At 45.2% G+C, this 20,003-nt stretch overlaps 1 protein-coding gene across 4 annotated transcripts in view; it reads left to right on the top strand.

Moving 5' to 3' along the window:
- The window catches only part of PHACTR2 (phosphatase and actin regulator 2), a 127,933-nt gene extending 117,493 nt beyond the window's left edge, over window positions 1-10,440 (top strand). For all 4 annotated transcript variants that reach the window (XM_075554443.1, XM_075554441.1, XM_075554442.1 and 1 more), the window contains one exon: window positions 4,137-10,440. In XM_075554443.1, the coding sequence (XP_075410558.1) occupies window positions 4,137-4,152 (16 nt within the window). In that variant the 3' untranslated portion in view covers window positions 4,153-10,440. The remainder of the gene's footprint in view (window positions 1-4,136) is intronic.
- The last annotated feature ends 9,563 nt before the right edge of the window (window positions 10,441-20,003 follow it).

Genomic DNA, 20,003 nt, shown 5'->3' with positions numbered 1-20,003 from the left:
GTTGTCCATAGGGTGAAGTCTCTGTGCTGCAATGTATGCGTCTTATGTCGTCAGGGTTCCCTCGGGGCCGTGGACCGTGCGAGTGCGCCCTCACCGATGAGGACAGGACACTGCCAGCATCAGTCCCGGGGCCTTACCAGAGCTGTTTTTCGAGTTGTTATGAAAATAGAGTGCTGAGTTCATTCCCTTCCTGTTCCCTTTGTGGCACAAAACAAAACAAAAAGCAAGCATGTCTGAGCCAACTGTAGCAATGAAGTGTGGCCTGGGATGTGGGGCAGGGCTCTTGTCTGGTGGGAAGTGATCCAAACTAACTGACATGGGTAGAAATGCAACTGATCACGTCTGTTATGCCATTCTAACCAGGGGCCCCAAAAGCCACGCCTATACTTGACAGTGCCCATGGAGACATGAGATTTGATTTCCTAGACAGTGTGGATAAGGTGGGCAGATGACTTAGCATCCCTGTGCCTCAGTTTCCACATCCGCAAAAAGATACAGGAGTACCTACCTCATGGAATTATTTTGAGGATTAAATGTGACAATCACTTGAACTTGTGCCAGGCACGTAGTTCACAGTGATAAATGCTAATTGTCATTAGTAATTGCTTCTTCATATTATGGTTGACTCTTCTACCATGAGTGTTGGGTTGTCCTGTTAGATGGGTTATTGTACACTAATAGGTATTTAATGAAAAATAATTTTATAGGTCTTGTGAATGAATTCTTCTGTTTAGAATTATTTGCGAAAAGAGTCATCAAATCACTTTCTAAATGCCCTTTCTTTTTGAATACAGTAGTTCAGTGCGGTCAACAAATATTTATTGAGCACAGATGATAAACCAGACTCTTTGAGACACTGGAAAACTAATGGAGGACTTGGGTAACAGCCTTACCCTCACGTAGTTTATGGTGTAGTGAGAAAGACAAGTTATTGACGAGAAAACAAGTAAATAAACATAATAGTAGATAGTACTATAAGGAGTCCCAGTGGTACCACAGCTACTACCTGAAGTTGGTGGTTCAAACCTAATCCCTGGCTTCACCAGAGAAATATGTGCCAATCTGCAGCCATAGAAATTGCAACTAAGAAAGCCTTTGGGGGCAGTTTTACTCTGTCATATGGGGTCACTCTGAGTCAGAGTCAACTTGATGACACCCAACAATAACAACTAAGTAAACTGAAGAAAATGTAACAGGATGGCGTGATGGGAAGTCATCATAAATAGGATGGCCAGGACAAGGATCGCTTAAATATAGGAAGAAACCATCCGTGCATTGCCGATGGTGAAGAATACTCCACCCCAAAGCAGCATGACTTGGTGCAAGGGTCTCCGGTGGGAAAATGTCGGAATGACCAATGGGCAGAAAGAAAGTCCCCAGTTGTGAAAACAGAGTACTTTCATCTCTTTAATAATGTGGGGCATGGAAGTCTACACCCCTGCCCCAAGGTGTTGTCAGGGGTACAGGTAAGACCCGACTTCAAAACAGACCCATTTCTACCTTACTCTTGGCACCATTGCCAACTTTGACAGCTTGGTCTGCTTTATTTTTCCTTTTGGTTTGGGAAGGTCAGTACAGCAGACCTGTCTTGAAAGAAGTAAAGGCAGCCTGCTCCTCAGAGGCAAGCATGACAGGAGAGACCAGTCCCTGGAGAAGGCCATCTGGGTGGTAAAGCGGAGGGGTGGTGAAAAAGAGCAAGTCATTCAACGAGAGGGACGGACAGAGTGGCCGCCTCAGTGAGCTGAGGCACAGGGACAGTTATGAGCATGGCGCAGCACGATGCAATGTTTCGTTCCGTTGTGCAGCGGGCCACTCGATGCACTTACAACAACATGGCTTCTCCTGGAATTTCCCACGTATCAACTCATGACCAAGTTTTTACTTTGTAATCCTTCGTTTCAGTGCAGCGACACTTCCTAAGCACTCCTTTGTGCCCCATACTTGTACTTGATGATGATGTGAATGTCAAGGGGGCTCATTCGTTCATCCACTGCTGACCGTCTCAGAGTGGGGGTGCACCTATGCGGCAATGATAAGACAGCAGAGACCAGCAAGTGTCATGAGAACACAGAGAGAGAGCAGTGCTCCTCTGGGAGGTGGACAGAGGGAGGGTGGGACAGAGCACGGAGTGAGCCTAGGCCCGAGGTGGCTCGGAGGAAACAGTAAGTACAGATGGGAGAGCTGAGCACACAGTGGACAGCGTTTGCGGGGCAAAAGACCAGACACATAGGGGTCACAGTACTCCAGTCTGCAGCGTTTGCAGCAGTGCTTCTCAGCCTTCCTCAGGCTGCGGCCCTTTCATACAGTTGCACCTGTGGTGCGACTGTTTTGAATCGGGTAACCCCTGTGAAAGGGTCATTTGACCCGCCCCCAAAGGGGTCGCGACCCATAGGTTGAGAAACGCTGATTTGGAGCCTCATGGAGATCTAGCTGGATACATGGCTGGGGCCACATCTTGCAAGGCCTTGAATTGCCACTCTAAGAAACATACCTTTATCCTGTAGGCCACGGGCAACCGTGAATGCTTGTAGCAAAAGCCTGAATCGAGCACAGCGTTTCATAATCAAAATGCCAGTGACCAGCAGGAGCCCAGTAGGTGAGGAAAAGACCCGAAAACAGGGCAATTCGTTGGGAGACTGGTCTACTGAGGTCAGTGAGCATGTAAATGACAGAAGTTGGACCGAAAGGCCAAACAGAGGTGCACATCTGGGAACTCCCAAAAGCAGGCTAAAGACGAAGCAAAACAAAGCTGTCTGGAGACGGTGGCTCTTTGCTCTGACCTTGGCGACCCCCCAGACTTGGAAAGGAAACTGGGAATGACCTGTCCTGTCAGGAAGAGCATGCGCAAAAGGACAGGCTTCCAAACGTAAACAAGGTGGGTGTTGTTACCGCAGCGCCACTGAAAGATGTTCATGATTCGATGATAGGGACTTCGGGGAGGCCGTAGTTACCAATGGGAAGTGGATGGCACGGGGTGGGGGGGATGAGTTGCAAAATTGAGATTTCTAGATGACTGTATTTTCTGCATGTAAAGACGTTCTTCAGGACGTGCCGCGGTTCTCACCCTCCTTTTCTGAGCCGTGCGGCCGGCGTCCCCCCTTCACGAGAGCTCAGCCGCCTCCACGCTCCTCAGCTTACCCTGCAGGGTGCTGTTGGCAATTTGCTCTGGTCAGTCTGACCGGACAGACAGTCGTTCAAAAAGGACCATGTTTAGGGCAACTGTTCTGCACTGAGGGAACCAACATCATGTTAGAGAAGACTTTGGGAGACGTTTCTGGTTGGAGGTGTAAAGATTACAGTTTCCGTGGGTCATTCGGCCTGAATGACCCCAAAAGTTCTGGCTTCCATGAGCACTTGGAATTCTGTTGTGCATTTTCCCGGATTCTTCTGTAAAATGGGATTGAAATGTAGGTTCCTGATATGTTCAAAGACAGGACCTTCGTCAAGATAGAAAGCGCAGAAGCAGGTTTGCAAGAAAAATGGTGGACTCGCTTGATCGTTTACCTGTGGAACATCGTGTTGGCAATTCCCCGAAGGCAATGGAAATTCGGATGTAGAACCTTGTGGCGTTATCAGTCAATGACAGGCTAAAGTGAACGTAGCAGACTGTTTATTGGTGTTTCTATTTTTAACGACCAGCAAGCAGTTCAAAACCACCAGCTGCCCCTGTGGGGTTGGGGGCAAGTGGGTGGAAGAGGAGGCTTTCTGCTCCTTTAGAGACTTAGAGTCTCAGACCCACACGGGCAGTTCTGCTCTGTACAGTAGGGCCGCTCTAGGTCGAATTGACTCAGTGACAGTGAAGTTGGGTTTGTTACTTAGACTCAGTAGAATCAAGAACTTTAAGAAACATCTCATGCTACGAAATATGGGCCAGACCAGAACCCTCCAGAATAACCATGTGTTGTGGGTTGGATGCGTTTATACCAGCACCTTTGGTAGAGGCACTTCGCTGCTTTTCAGCCTAACATTTCTAAGCATCTTTGGCTATAGCAGCCATGTACCAGGGGAATTCCGTTGTGGGGTGGCTAAGAAAGAGTGCAGCGAATTATAATCATTGATATTCCTTATTCAGTTCGCTGGTTGCAGAGTGCGCTTCTCAATCACTGACTCACAGGGTTTCCATTTCTTATTCTCAGGTTCCATCGTCCATAAGAAAATGCAAGACTCTGTTGGAGACCCAGACTGATCATCTTTGGAGGGAGGCACCACTTCCTGGAAACGGGATAGCGCACTGGAATTGGAATGTGTTTGGGTTGAACTTACGGGGAAGAAACCTGTGATTCAGCTTTGTTGGAAAGTGCCCCTCCCCGTGCAGCCCAGATGGGGCCCGCAAGCCAAGGGAAGGAGGTGGCGGTGACCCTCGCTGTCCAGAGTGTGTATTTATGGTAAGGGACATGGTGGTGACACCAGGCATCCCTCATCATGGGTTTCAGAGACAATGAGCAGAAGACAATCGCAGGCTCCCTGTGACCAGAAAGCCAAACCTGAGAGTGCGGGTTCATAAAGATTGGGGGTGGGGGACCACCAGGTCCTAGTGAGGGGTGGGCGTCACATGTCAGAAAAAGAAGAAAAGTATTTCATTATGTTAATGAAGACCAGAGAAAATGGAAACTTCGTGTATTTTTGAAGCAAGCCTTTGGTCACTGAGAACTTCTTATTAAGAGAGCTGGGAGTCGAATCACCCCCATGCATTTTTTTTTTAAAGACTTGATCCTCAAGGGCTCTTCTTGACCCGCCACGATTTTAGTACATACCAGGTTGGTATCGCACCATGAGTTTATGTTGTGCCAGTGAATCCAATTGCCAGAACCAAGTCTGTGTTCATGGATCCCTGTCATAAATGCTAGAGGCTTCCACGGACTTTAAACAAGCATGCTTACATACCCAACTGCGTTGCATGCGGAGTGACTTCACGACCCACACTGTAATACTCCTTACCTGGCGTAGCGGCCTTGGCCAGAACAGCCGGCCTGGGGATAAAGACAGCTATCGTGTGACCCTGTAAAACTGTAGCGGGTTTTAGAAATCAATCTTTTGGCCTCTCTTCACCTTGATTATCTCCAAAGGGGAAACAGCCATACCTGATCTAAGGAACAGGGTAGAATGACAGTCACGAAACCTTTCAAACCCCGAATCCAAAGTTCAGACATAAGCAAGATGGGAGCGCAGTGCCTGCAGTTCATTCCAAGACGGAATGCAAAGGACTGCTTTCTTTCCCCTCTCCCACGGCTGCGTTAAGTTGGCTTCCTGCCATTATAAAAGAAATTAAGAAGTACACGGATCAAAAAACACTCACCCAGAGGTTTAAAAGGATACAGAAAACTTCTGCTAAGCTCGGAGCTAAAGAAAACCTTATCTTGCATTTCTGGAGTCTGCAGATTGCATCCATAATACAGTATTTACTGGACAGCAAAGGAGTCAGCGAGGTTAGAGTCCCGGCTGGTTTCCCTACAGTCCTATAGTCAGTATTGTTTACAACAAGAAGCCCTCTTTGTCTTTGGCTATTTACCCATGAAGTAGCAGGCGTAGTCTGACTTCGGTTCCAAATGCGTACCACCATAATAGAACGCCCCAACCCTTCATTCCTTTAAATACATGTAGATACTACCTTGCATTTCCCTTTTTCTTTCATTCTTCCTTTGTGCTGCTTTTGTTATAAATACAGGGAAAGTGTAATAACAAGAACTTGCTAGGATTTCCTTCATTCTCAAAGTTCAAATGACATATTTCTGAAGCGTTTTTCTTCATTGTGTGAAAGGTTGTCTTCTTGGCATTCAGCGCAAGGGAAGAGCATTTGATCCGGTGGGCAAATTTAAATGTGGCCACTCATTGGTATTTTGAAGGATCACTTGAACTTGGATAACTTTTGTTTAAAAGGCAAAGAATAAGAAAAAATGAGCGCCAGTCGCTCTGTTATGGAAAGGTCGCTTGATAGCTCACAAAAGTAACCGGAATGGTCCCATCTTCTGCCGCACTCAGTTATGCGCATAATAAAATAAACCTAGATTCTGCCATGTTTTCACTCCATTAATCATATACTCATGAGACGTAGTTGGGCTTTAAAAAAAATGCTTCCAACGGCCCAAATATCTGTCACTGGCTAAGAGTTCATCCATTTGTAGTTGCGAGTCAGGTTCCACCTCGTGGTGGCTCTGCACCCCACCCAAGGGGTCGGTGCCAGCTGTTGTGATGTTTGAGCCCCTTGTGGCCGCTGCTGTACGAATGTCCATCTCATTGAGAGTCTTCCTCTTTGCTGACGACCTTGTACTTTCCCAAGCATGACGTCCTCCTGGGTCTTGTCCTGCCTGATTGTGTGCAAAAAGTGCATGAGATGAAGTCTCGCCAAGCTGGCTTCTGGGAACATGCTGATTGCATCTCTTCCAGGACAGCTGTCCGTGTCTTATTTCATATGCTCCGCCAGGGCCGGCATTCAAGTGCATCCATTCTCCCTTGGTCTTCCTTACCTATTACCCAGCCATGGAAAACATGACCTGGGTCAGGTGCACCTTTGCCCCCAAAGGGGCATCTTTGCTTTTTTTCTTTTCCTTCACATTTTAAAGAGGTCTTTTGCAGTAGATCCAACCAAGGCGATACATCATTTGATTTTTTGTCCCTTTAATCGTGTTTAAATACAGCCATAGACATTAACTTTCTTCATATTTTTTTTTGCCAAATTCATTCTTTTCTAATGTTGTATACTATTTTCATGTCTTGGGGAAATAAGACACTAAGAAATAGAGTGTTACTTTTAGTTTTACGTATGTATAATCACCAACATTGTTGTTTACATACCTATAAACATCAGCATTTCTAATCACGAGGCCGCTACATAAATGACAGATAGAGGAGATCATCATTCAAGATACATATCATAAAAAGTCTCTACTTGGCTGAGAAAAGAAACCGTCTTTCCCCTACTGTATCACCGGTGGCATGCGATGCAACCTCTCTTCCCCTTAAATGAGATGGACCTGGGACAGAAATGAGCATCCGGTGCCCCAATAATGTGTCTTCCTGTGTGGTGTGGCAGGCTTGGTTCCCCGCCCTTTCTTTTCATTAAGCTTAAAACTCTAGAATGTTGGCCACTGCTAGTCTCTCATACTCAAAGGGGTCCTGGAGGCACTGGGGGTTAGATGTTGGTCTGCTAACCACCAGGATGATGATTCAAACCCACCAGCCACTCCTGGGGAGGAGGGTATGCTGACTGTGCCTTAAAGGTTGACACACTTGGATTCCATCGAGAGCCTCGCCTTGAGTAGGAATCACCCACCTGCGGTGGTTTGGGTTTTTGGTAGCCTCACAGTTAAGGAGCCTTGGTGGCACAGGGGTTACGTGTTCATGCTAACCAAAAGGTCGGTGGTTCAAACCCATTCAGTAGCTCCACAGGAAAAAAGATCCGGGGCGCTGCACCCATAAAACAGCCTAGGAAATTCCCCTGCGGGGCGCTGCTCTTTCCTAGAGGGTCACGATGTGCTGCAGCCAACTCTTTCTTAAGTAATATGAACTACAGGTTATAATGGTTAGAACGACTCTTCAAGTTTAAAACCTGTAGACCTAAAGGGTTATAAGCAAGGTGTGCTTTGTAGAATAAGGCTCCCCGCGCCTAGTTCCTCTTCAAGGACAGAAGCATGTGCATCTCTGCACATCCAGCCGCTCATCCAGCGGCCTCTGCCTGGAGGCCCTGGAGACAAAGGGACATGTCTGCACTCCAACCACTCGCTGTGTTTCTGTAAAGGAAACCAATCCCGCGTTGGGCTTGCGTTGGTGGCTGCGGTGGTTGTAACACAACTCTGTGGTTTTCCTTGTTTTGGGTGAGCCGTTAGGCTGACAGAGGAAGTGGGTTTTCCTGAGTCCCTAACATATCACTAGGGGAAGAAAAAGTCAAGCACATCCCTAAGAAGGTCCAGGAAGGAAAGAACTAGGGAAAAAAAGTACACGGTGACCATGGCATTCCTGCCCTTTTCTTATGTCAGTAAAATGGAGACAAAGAGGACAGACTAGTGAGGTCACAAGGACATGCGAAGTGGGCTTGATCAGCATCTTCCTGGTCATTACCAATCAGCCTGCCAGAATTCGAGCTCTGTGCTCAGCATTCCTGTCAGGTGGCCCCACCTGGTAAATTGCCTGCAAATGTGAGGTGTCCCGCATTGGGGGATGTTAGATACAGTTCAACTTTACACACATTCCTGAAGTTATTTAAATGACATGTCTAGTCATTCGGGGTATTTTAATGGCTACTTTTAAAGGGAAGGGGGAAGCATACTGATCGAATTCTGTAATTTGCCCGGAAAAACTGACACTGGTTTCATTTTCCTTTCGTTCGTCAGCATAGCGTTTGTGGGACACTGCGTCTCTCTAATCTTAGGTAGCCTCACCTATTAGTGGAAAACTGAAATTTGAGAGAAACCTATTTCGGGACTTGGAGGGACTAAATACATCCACACATTTCCCAAGTCCTGGACGTGGGAGCTAACGCCCTAAAAACCCTTAATTCGGGGTTCACACTGTGCAGTTAATTCAGTGTGACCTTTGCGCTTAGGGAGAGAAGTGCAGTGGCTTGCACCTGAAAGAATGGGGCAAAAGAACGTTGACCGGGCGTTTCCTCCTCTGTGCCGAGATTAACGCACAACAGCCTTCCTATGGAATGGAGACAGACACACAACTTTCTAAAATCTGGCTTTTGATCAAGGCTAGCCACGGAGAAAAAGACAGTCAAGTCAAACGCATAGAAGCATATCGCGCTCAAACTTTCCTGCCTCAAAAAATGGCTTCAGTCTGCCACCTCTTACGCTGTCCCAGCCGCCAGTCCCGCCCAAAGTGAGCCCTGTCCCCCAGAGCAGGCGAGCGGGCCTCCAGCAAGGTCGAGAGATGGAAGTGGATCTGTGCCAGTTCCATCAGCACAGTTAGAACTGATAAAGCACAGATGTCCCTAAATTCCAACTCTATCCTGCCACGCCTTTCTAATCAAAGTGTGGACTCTGGGATAAGAGCCCATTTTATCTCCTTAGGGGGTGTCTGATGTGAGGACTACGGAGCCATTTAGATGCGATGGATTTTCAAAGGTGTCCTGTGGTGTGTTCAGATGGCTCATCTTCCACTCTTGGTCATTTGCTATTTGGTGACACCCATTGTATTGTCTTACTTGGCAGAGCAGAGCTTCTGGAACTGCAATCTGTCCTAGAAGGAAAAGGCACAGGAAATGCAAGGACAGAAGTCATTGTCAAACTCATAGGAACATCTTCCTGAGAGAAAATCCTTCCCTAAATCACTTAAATCTGAATTTCAAAGAGAAGCGTCAGGCTCACTCTAAAGCCAGACAGGGACCAAAGGTGGAGACGAAGGTTGAACACCCCCCAGAGCCCTCTACCTTCGCTTTTCCTTGGCTTTTCATCATCGCAGTGCCTGGGCTCTCCACGGAAATGCAGAGCACGATTCACATTTCTAGAAAGCAGCTGAAACAGTCCCGCTGGACTTAAATCGGGACACCCCAGATTAAGAAATCCCATTGTACACCTTGCAAGATTTCAGTACAAAGGAGAAAGGCAGGGGCTCCTAATGCAGCGATTCCCACCTAAAGCCAATCCTCCAAGAAAGGGTTGCTTGTAACTAATGAGCACTCAGGATGTACCGTGCACAGACAATGTCACTGAGCTTGTCACACTGCGAGCACCGCTGTGCAGAGCAGCTAAGCACTGTGGATCAGTGTTTCTCTGCAGGAAGGTTCTGCTGGCATCTGGAGCCGGCAGTTCTTCGTTATACAGAGCTCTCCCCCACGTTGCAAGATGTCTACTGTCCCAGGCCCCTGCCAACTAAATGCCAGTGGCCCCCCTGTCATTGTAACACTTGGAGGAATAAAAACCCTGCTCCGTGTTCAAATGACTGCCTGAGAGGCAGGACCGTGTAACTTGAACAGCACCGTCTACTGCAAGCTAAGGTCTTCCTGCGAGAAGTGTCTGTCCCGAAACATCATCTCCGTGGCCCCTGAAGCTGTCTTTTCTCCTCCCCCTTCATCTTCCAAGCCCCCCACTTGGGTCAAGCTGTAGATTGTAGGCTCTTCAGGAAGTGGGCGACCATGGCTGCTTCACTGGACAAAGAAATGTGCCCCATCCCAGGGCATACTTCAAGGAGAAGGCTGACAACCCAAAAGGATGAGGGCCAGGGGGTGAGGCACCTCCGCGGTCTTTCTTGAGAGAGGCACTGCTAGGCATAACCCTTGTCAAGGTCATGAGAATCTCTGCAATGCTTAACAGCAGGCACTTTGAACACTCCATCCGCATCCGCCCGTCTGTGAAAGTCACCATCAGATTTCACCTGGATGCTCAGCGCTCCGCGCTTCCAAAACAATCACCTGCTGGTCATCCCGTTGCAAAGTATCTGGTCCACATGTATGCAGATGCTTGAATGTCCCCTACTCCCCCAGCCCCCACCCCAACACACACACACACACTGTACAGATACAGCCCTATGGGTGGCCGTGTGTTCTAAGATGGGTGAGTTCCACACGGTGAAGGGAATGCGGACCAGCTGTGGGTCACACACAGACTGTTCACACTTGTGGGAGTCACACACAAGCCAAGGTGAGTCTAACCCAAGTGAAACAAAAAGCTCCATTAACACCCTTATTCCCTTCATCACACTGTGTTGCCAAGATGGAATGGTCCGTGTGTTCCGAGATGACTTGGGTCAGCAGTGGCTAGCAGGGGGGAAATCATTTAGCCACGATCATTTTTGATATCACAATGGCTCCAGACCTTTGTTGACGCAGAGCAACTCGAAGTTGGGAGATTTAGATGGTGCTGAAGCATTCTTCCTTTCTAAACAGCAGTATTTTGTTAAGCATACGTGGAAGGGACAAAGTGAGGCAGCGCGCCATTCTATGGTGTTGGTGTGAGCGCACCGGTCCAACCTGTATTCGTGCCACTTGCCAATTGGGGGGCGGGGCTTTTCTTAGCGGATGCTCTTGTTACAGGTGGCGGCCGTTGCTTAGAGAGCGCAGCACAGGAGAAGCTGCCGCCGCTGCCATGCTAACAAGCACGGGGGGGAGGGGGGGAGGGGAGGGGGGAGCAGGGTCAAACCACTTTCGACACCTCCAATGTAGGCACTCATTTTCATTGTTCCGTCGTCAAGTTTTCTTACGTGGTTTTAAACGTGCCGGTGTGCTCCAAACATTCTGCCCCGTTGTTACCAGATCCAGTACCTTCTGTGAGGGGCCTGGCAGTGCCGCGGTTCTGCACTTTAAGTGCGAACCCAAAGGTCCCAAGTTCAAACCCGCCAGCGTCTCCCGGGGAGAAGGATGTGGCACTTCGGCTGCTGCTTCCATAAAGGTGGCAGCCTTCCACTCTGCCCTGCAGGTTCACTTGAGCCCGGTGCTCTGGATGGCTAGGGCTGGGTGGCACCTACTGAAAACTCCAACTTTCTCTACATAGCAGTAGTTTCAGAAGAATACCGCATCCAGTCCTTGCCTGTGGAAGTAGCGTTGGCTAAGGGGAGGATGCGAAGCTGTGAGCATGCTCAGACTGAATGAATGAGTCCTGACCGCCAGTGAATGATCTACTCCGACGTCCTACACCTGTGGGTGTCAAGAACTGGAACTGTACACTGACGGCTTCTCTTCCTAGTGTACTTTAGCTATACTGTATTATAGTTGTGGGTATCAATATCTACAAGAATACACGCATATGTATATGTACTCCACCACTGTAACCTGAAAGACTGTATTATCTTTTTTATTTTTATTATTGTTCTGTATGGGCATTTGTGTTATTTAAAAGCAGAATTATACTCTTATCTAGTTGTATAATATTATATGATATTTTGCTGTGCACAATTCCAAGTGCCTTAGAACATTGTTTAGCTTTCCTAAGTATATATAAAATATATATATGTATACAATTGGGACAAGTTACCTCAATAAAATTATTGGGAAACGCCGAGGTTTCATTTGCTCCATTTTCTGTTGTATTCAGACAGTGCGTGGCCCTTTGGATTAAAACATCGCACAATCTGAGCCATTTCAACACCAGGGGAGACAGCTTGTCTGTTAACGTGCCTGTTACGTGAACCCCACCTCGTGAGCCCTCGTGGTGTGGCAGGTGTCACATGGGCTGCGAATGGTCAGGTCAACCGCTGAAAACCACTAGCCGCGCAGAGGGAGCAAGATGAGGTTTGGGGGTTTTACTAGTTGGGATTTAATATATGATATTCCATATTTCAATCACACCAAGTAGAATTGTACAATCATTACCACAAACAGTTCCCAAACAATCTTTTCCGATATGGACTCCTTGACATCATCTCCATTTGACCCACCACCCCCACTTTCCCTCCCCTCTACCCACCACCCCCTTATTCTACTTGCTGTCCTTACAGGTTTATCAATCTTGGGTTTCATATACCCCAAAAAGGGGGGAGGGACATATAACACAGCTTCAAGAGGGTCATCTCCAAGAAAGATGAGTCTTTGAACTCCCATGAAAATTTGCTTTCTTGGAAACTCACAGAGGGAATTTTATACTGCAGACTCTAGGAGATGGAATTAACTCAATGGCTGCAAGTTGGGTTTGGATTTTTGGTTCAACTCCACCTAACTTTCTACAAAGGATCCCTGTAGCGCTGTCAGGTAGGCAGTGGACAAAATCATTCAAACCCACCAACACGGGTGAAAGATGAGGCTCCCTGATCCTACAAAGTTTGCAGCCTGGAATTGGAAACCCTCTTGATTGCAGTTTTCTGCACTATTTCGTATGTACAGCCTTTCTAATTGACTTCTAGGAGTTGCTTTTGTTTGTCTTTAATAACTGCCCCAAAATTACTGCTTTTGAAGTCAGGTATAGGATGTCTTAAAAGCATACTCTCTTTACTCTGAAGATAATTTATAGTGATCTTATATTAACATGATGTGTAAGCCTAAAAGGTAGCCCCCAAAGTTTTTAATACAGCAAAACTACTTCCTCATCAAGCATACTATTTATTGTATTACAAGCAAAACGAGAGGTTAGGGATAGACAGAATTAGAATCTGTTTTGCACATTTCTCAATAGTGGTTACAACATCGACCTAGCCTCTCTAACTCCAGGACAAGGACAAAGATAAGAAAGTAGACAAACGAGATGAGTCCCATTATCCAGACAGACAACACAGAGGAAAATTGCAGGCCTGCTCTCAACCCCTAAAAAGAAAAGGCTGTGAAAAATCGTGCACAGCTATGCTAGTAAATAACACCCCCAAGGTAGATGCAGTAGTCATTGCCATTCCAATTTCCCCCCAAACAACACCAAGTCCTACAGTGGAGCAATGCTTTTTAAAAGCCAATAGAGATAAGAATTGGATCATTCGTCATTACACACAAGGTCATGAGGACATCTGATGGATGGTTCTCTGATGCTTCACTTGACCTCAACGGAGACGTCTGCGGGAGGCTGCTGCTGCTAAGTGCCCTGCCGTCCACAGAGGACCAGACCCCAAGACAGCCAGGCCTCGAGGCAGGAGAGCATCTCCCATGCCCTGCTCACCTTCAATTGATGAGCATTGAACACTTTGACCTTTCCAGGGCATTTGTTGCTAATACCAACACACACACATACACACACGCAAAAATTGAGAAGAGTGAAGAACCTGCACAACTCTGTGATGATTGTTCCTTGTCTCTTGATGAAAACAGGTATCATTTCTAGAGATTTTAAGGGATACGGCTATCTGGCAGCGTTGAAAAACTAGGTGGATATGCTAATGGGTGAGAGATGAGGCCTTTCCTTTGCTTGTCTTCCCAATGACTTGGTCCTGGGTGGATGTCTGATCTTGGTCCAGGGCAGACAATCTGGTGCAGTGAACACTCAACAATGACAAGAATTTGTCTCCAGTTGTTCCTTGCAATTTATGCACGTACTAAGGCTATAAGGCCTGTTTTACCACAGTCTGTTTAAGTTTGCTATCTCTTTAATTTGGTCCAAGATTGCTTCTAAAACATGTCATTGCCTTAAGACTCTTCTCCGACCAACCTTCCCCCAACTCCCACTCCTTCTAACTAATCAACTCTTAATCCTTCCACATTCCACATTCATCTCCCTAAAGGAAAATTCCTACGCAGAATTTTTCTTGAAGTTTCCTTTGCCTACTGAGTAACTCCCATGAGCTTAATCTAGCCCTCAAGATGTTCTGTAGTCTGTCCACAGACCACCGGTCCAGACCGCTCACCCTGTATTCCTCACTGGGGCCAAATTAAATAACTCATTGTTACTTAATTAGGCCCTCTTCCAACATCCCAACTTTGTTTATGTCATTCCCTCCAACTGGAATGCTCCCTTTCTCTTCCCATGCCCTAATTACATTGACTTGTTAACATCCCACAGGTCCCGAGTCTAGAAACAACCCAAATGTTTTCTCCAACTACTGAGTTATAGTTCCTGTAAAATGTTAAACAATATATGTAAATTTCACAGATTTGAATTTGTTCATAAGTCCTTCAAATGCCTAGATGTGATTGCAATAAAACTTTTGGTACTTTTTATTTATTTATTTATTTATTTATTTATTTTACTTTTAGTACTTTTTAAATGAATACAGTTTATCTTTACAAATTTATATCACATTGTCTTCAATGTTTTAATATAAGTCACAAAGTAAAAAATATTCTTGTACCTTTCAACCTTATAAATCCAAAAGGAGCTACCTATGTTAACTTGAGGCTGCATGGCTAATAGGTCCAATTCTCTAATATTCCAGTTCCTGAAAAATTAGAAACACTAGAAAAACAAAAGTACAGTTAGATTGTCTCCCAAATTATAAATTATCATTAAATATAACACAAATATTACTTTGGGCTTTAATTTAATATCCATATTTCATTCCCAACCTTCTCTGCCTTTTAGAAACATGCATGGGGCTGTTCACTGAAAGGTCAGCTGTTCGAAACCACCAGCCGTGCCACGGGAGAAAAACGAGTCCTTCTACTCCTGTAGAGAGTTAGAGTCTTATAAACCCACAGGGGCAGTTCTCCTCTATCCTATAAATTCAATGTGCATCCGAATAGACTCAATGGCAATGAGTTTGAGTTTTGAATTAAAAACAGATTTTACCACCTCACACCTGCTAAAACCACTTGCGTTGTCGTAGTTAGCCATTTGTTTAATGATCAAAACCCCTGACTGAAGAATCCTCGTGGACCTCAGAGCCATTTTAAAATCCCTACCGCTGTGGGACAAGGAGTCCTGATGGCACTATGGGTTAAGTGTTGAACTGCTAACCACCGAGACAGTGGTTCAAACTCAGCACAGCTGCTCTGTGGGAGAAAGAGGAGGCTGGCTGCTCCCGTGAGAATTTCCAGGGGCAGAACCCCTGTGTGGGGTTGCTATGAGTCCCAATCCACTCTCTGACAGTGGGTTTTACAGCTTTAGGGAATCTCCAAATGCACGAACCCCAGAAGATTCGTTTGTGCTGAAACGGTTCTTTTGTCCGATAGATAAAAGGAAGTTTGTAGTCCTGAGTTGCGATGACTTCCTTCATCAATCTTTCACTGCCTGCTTGGGATTTTGCCTGTATTTCCTCTGTGAGTGAACCATAACCATAACCAAGAGCCATAGCCATTGCTAACTAATGGACTGTTGCGACTCACTGTGACACCAAGACAGGGCGTCTAAGGCGGTGCTTTTAAAGTAGCAAGCTGCCGCATCTTTCTCCCGCACAGTGACTGGTGGGTTTGAACTACGGGCCTTTTGGTTAGAGGCTGAGCCCTTTATGTTGCACCACCAAGGGTCCTTAACTGGACAGAAGGAGACACGAATGTAAATGACCAGTTCGAATCAGCCAATATCTCAGGCTTGTTGGTCCATTAGATCAGAACTCGAATTTTACTTGGGACGGTGCCATGTAAGTGTGAAAACGGAGCTGAAGATAGAAGCTATGATTTGACCACTCAGGTAAACAAGGGGTAAGTCTTGAGGATTCTTGCTCATCTTCTAAAGGAGTTTGGGATTAATCCCTAAATAATCAGTGTTCTTTGAGGTATTTAAGCACAGTGGTAACATGCTCAGATTGGCCAGTCACCCTGGCTGCAATGTGGAGGCTAGATTGAAAGAAACATGGAGACCTTTAGTAGTGCCACACTCTCGTTAAGAGGTAACGGTGGACCCAACTAAGGTATTAACTGTTGGAATGAAGAGACATAAACTAATTCAATGAGCATTTGAGAAGTAGAAGCGATGGCTACATTGCATGTGGAAAATGAGCAAGAAGGCGCAGTTAACAACATACCTGCCCAAAACAATCTCATAAATGAACAAGAATTAGAGGTTTCCCACTTCCTAATTTCAAAACACACTGCAAAGCTAAAGTAATCAAACCAGACTGGTACTAGTCTAAGATTAGATGCATGGATAGATCAATGGAGTATAATTGGAGTCTATAAATAAGCTCATATGTCTGTGAGCAATTAATTTTCTACAAGGCTATCAGGTCCATTCAAAGTGGAAAAGAATCATTCCTTTAACAAATAATTCTGGGACAACTAAATTTCCACACATAAAAGAGCAAAGATGGATCCAATTAGAACTGATTGTGTTGATACATATAAAACACTTTTAAAAATCAATTTAACTATGGAAGTGTATGATATGTGAATATTATATCAAAGAAAAATACTTTTAAAAAGAAGAAACCAAACTTGATCTATGGTTACCATGGATGAAGGCGTAGAGTTTATGTTAATAGTGATGGAATAATTCAGAAAAGGCTATCAATAATGTCTATACAACATGAAAAGTATAATCAATGGGGCTGAATTATACATGTAGAAGTTGATGAGCTGTGGGGGGGGGGAGATAGAGAGGGACAGAGAACAAAGTTGGATCCAAATCTAAAAACATATGTGAAAATTAACTTAAATGATCAATAACCTAAATATAAGAACCATAACAAAACTAAAAATCTCTTAGATGAAAACATAGGTGGAAAGCTTTGCTTTTGACAATAGATTCTTAGATCTGTTAAGAAAAAAATGTACAAAAGAAATAGCTCAACTGGACCGCATCAACATTTTTAAACGTTTGTACATCATAATGAAAGCGAAGAGACCTCCCAGTGAGAGAAAACATTTGGGAACTATGATATCCAGAAAACACAGTGAACAAGGAAAAGACAAGACAACTCAATTTTAAAATGAGCAAAAGCCTAGCACAAACCTTTCTCCAAAGAGGAAACACAAGTGAACAAATGTCCATGTTGTTGTTGTTAGGTGTTGTTCCCAGCTCTCAGCGACCCTTGCACAGCAGAACGAAGCGGGGCCTGACTCACCACGATCCTTATAACAGTTCTCATGTCTGAGCCCAGCTCTGCAGCCACCGTGCCCATCCTGTCCAGCGCTGTCATTAAGTCTAGGGAAATGCAAACCGAAGCAGAATGTCTACTGAGCGTCCTGGTGGCGCAGTGGTTACACGTTACGCTGCTAACCACGGGGTCAGCAGTTTGAACCACAAGCTGCTCCTGGGAGAGAGACGAGGCTTTCTACGCTCATGAGGACTTGATCGCAGAAACCTACAGGGGCAGTTGTACCCTGTCCCATAGCATCGGTATGGGGTCCCAATTGATGGCAGGGAGTTTGAGCTTTTTGAGGGTCCCTATGTCAGAATGGGTTATGAATTGGCCTGTTAACCACAGGTCAGCAGTTCAAAACCCCCAGTTGCTCCTCGGAAGAAAGAGGAGGCTTTCTGCTTCTGTAAAGATGAACAGCCTTGGAAACATTTGAAAACAGGACCCCAAACTGCTTTACACCAAGGCTCATGTGGCATTATTCACAATCGCCAACAGGTGGAAACGACTCATGTACCGATCAGAAGAATGGATAACAAAATGTGATAACATGTGTGATCAACTATTCTTCAGACATAAAGAGAAATGAAGTTCTGAGACATATTAGGGCATAGATGAATCGGGCGGAAACTATGTCAGATACAATTAGACAAATACTGTACAATCACCCTTCAATCAATGGCTAGACTGGACAGATGCATAAAACAAAAAATATCTGGGTGGTTTCAAGGGGTGAGAGTGAATGATAGAACAGTGGGTCATTGGGATGATGAAAAACTGGGGCATGAACTAGTAGGACATGCGAATATAATTAACATCAGTGGGTTGTGTTCTTAGAAATGTTATGATGGCAAACGTTTTGTTATATATTTTTTACAATTTTTTTAAAGAAATGTACCATCTGACCTAGACAAGTAGGTGGCCAGTGGTGCTACCTGTCATGAAATAGAAAGCAGTGTAGGTAGGTGCTGGTCTGATGGAGGGCTGAGAGGGCTGCGAGGGGAGAGGAGAGAGGATGAAGGGAGGACCGGGGAGTGGAGAGGGGAGGCATTCCGTTTTGGACATGGTCTTTGGAACTACTGTCCACATGCAGAGAAGTGAATGGCCATCCGTTGCATCTAGGAGTCTGGCGATCGGGAGAAACATTGGTCTCCAGAGGGCAAGGTAAGCCTCGCCAGCTCGCACAGCAGAGGCTTTAGAAACAACCTTCCTCAGAAGAGCATGTAGCTTGAGACTGTGAAGAAATCCCCATTATGAAAATTTAATAAAGTGTGTTGTAATTGCCTGCCTTTGTCTCCAAGACCGTAAAATCAAATCATTTACACATCATCTGAATGCTAACAACGAGGAGTTGTTGGGTTTGGGGTTGTTGTTGTTTTTCTATTTAACTTTTCCTGATTAGATTAATTTTAAATAAAATCGAGTAACACCTGATGAAAGGGATTATTAAATTGTAAAGCAAAATCTATATTTGAATAGCACTTATATTTCCCTCAAATCCAATATACAGATGTAAATTGGACAGCTTTTTTTAAAATCTCAGCACTGGACGAGATGGCTGGTTTTTAATTCATCCATAGTTGAAGAGCTTGTTTACCAGTAAGTGCTATTTTGTTAGAGAGAGAGAGCACTACCTGTAAGCCTGTAAGCATTCAAGTTCTCTGAGAAACACAAGGAAGCACGGTGGGCAGGAAAAGGTGGTTAGATGTCTCTTTCCTGCCACATGCCCAGGGTGTGTGTGCTTGATGGAACGGCACGTTGAACTACCTGCATAGGAACGATGGTAATTTCATTTACCTCTCATTTGAGAACAAGCAGAAAGTCATAAGCTAAAGGCATGCATGGTGTACTTACTCCATAATTTTATTAATGTTTTCATCTTTTTGATTAAAAGGCTTTCCCCCCATTTTGTTACTCAAAGGAAAAGGGATTAATAATGATTTGTGAGCTTTTATACTCAAGCTAGAATGAGTGCAATTAAAACAGATCAAAGAGAACTCAAACTTCATTTCATAATGACAAAGCAGAGGCAGCTAACTTAGATGAATAATTCCAAGTGTGGTCACTAATGAAATGTATGCCATTTTGACTTTCTGAGCAAGTCAGTACACAGAATTCATTTCTACGAATGGGATTTTAATTAATTGTTCTGTTTTGTTACTTTTACACACAGTGCCACCATTGGTCCGGGTCTATCCATCTTGTTGCACTTTCCGTTTTTGTAAGTTAGGGCCTCTGGGGGGACTCGCTTGATATCTGGAACTGCTAAAGTCACTTAAAAAGCACCTAACTGCTAAACTGCTTCAGACACAGGCTCCTCCAGAGCAAAGCACCCCCCCCCCCACTTTGCCTCCCTGGTGTTCCTGTTCTCAGGCCTCCTTAAGGGGGCCTGATGGAGAGCAGTTCGCCACGCTGGGAGTTAAGCCTGACATAAATGAGGCCGAATGATAAACACAATTCCAACAGATGAGCTAGTTTCATATCAGGGACAACATATTTTTCAAAGCCTAGATTAAAGAAGTTTCGCTTACTCACTTTTGAAATAGGTACCATTAATCAGAGCTTCTGCTCTGAGATTATGGTTTGGATTTACTACACAGCCCGACATAAAATATTTTTTCTTGTTATCTTGTGCATTAGTCCTGTTCCTAGGGCTATTTGAGGGGCGGATTCAGAAAACTGCATTGGATTGACCGCATCAG

This window comes from Tenrec ecaudatus, chromosome 7 (genome assembly GCF_050624435.1).
Source record: "Tenrec ecaudatus isolate mTenEca1 chromosome 7, mTenEca1.hap1, whole genome shotgun sequence".
Taxonomy (NCBI): domain Eukaryota; kingdom Metazoa; phylum Chordata; class Mammalia; order Afrosoricida; family Tenrecidae; genus Tenrec; species Tenrec ecaudatus.
This window is presented reverse-complemented; position numbering and strand designations above follow the sequence as displayed.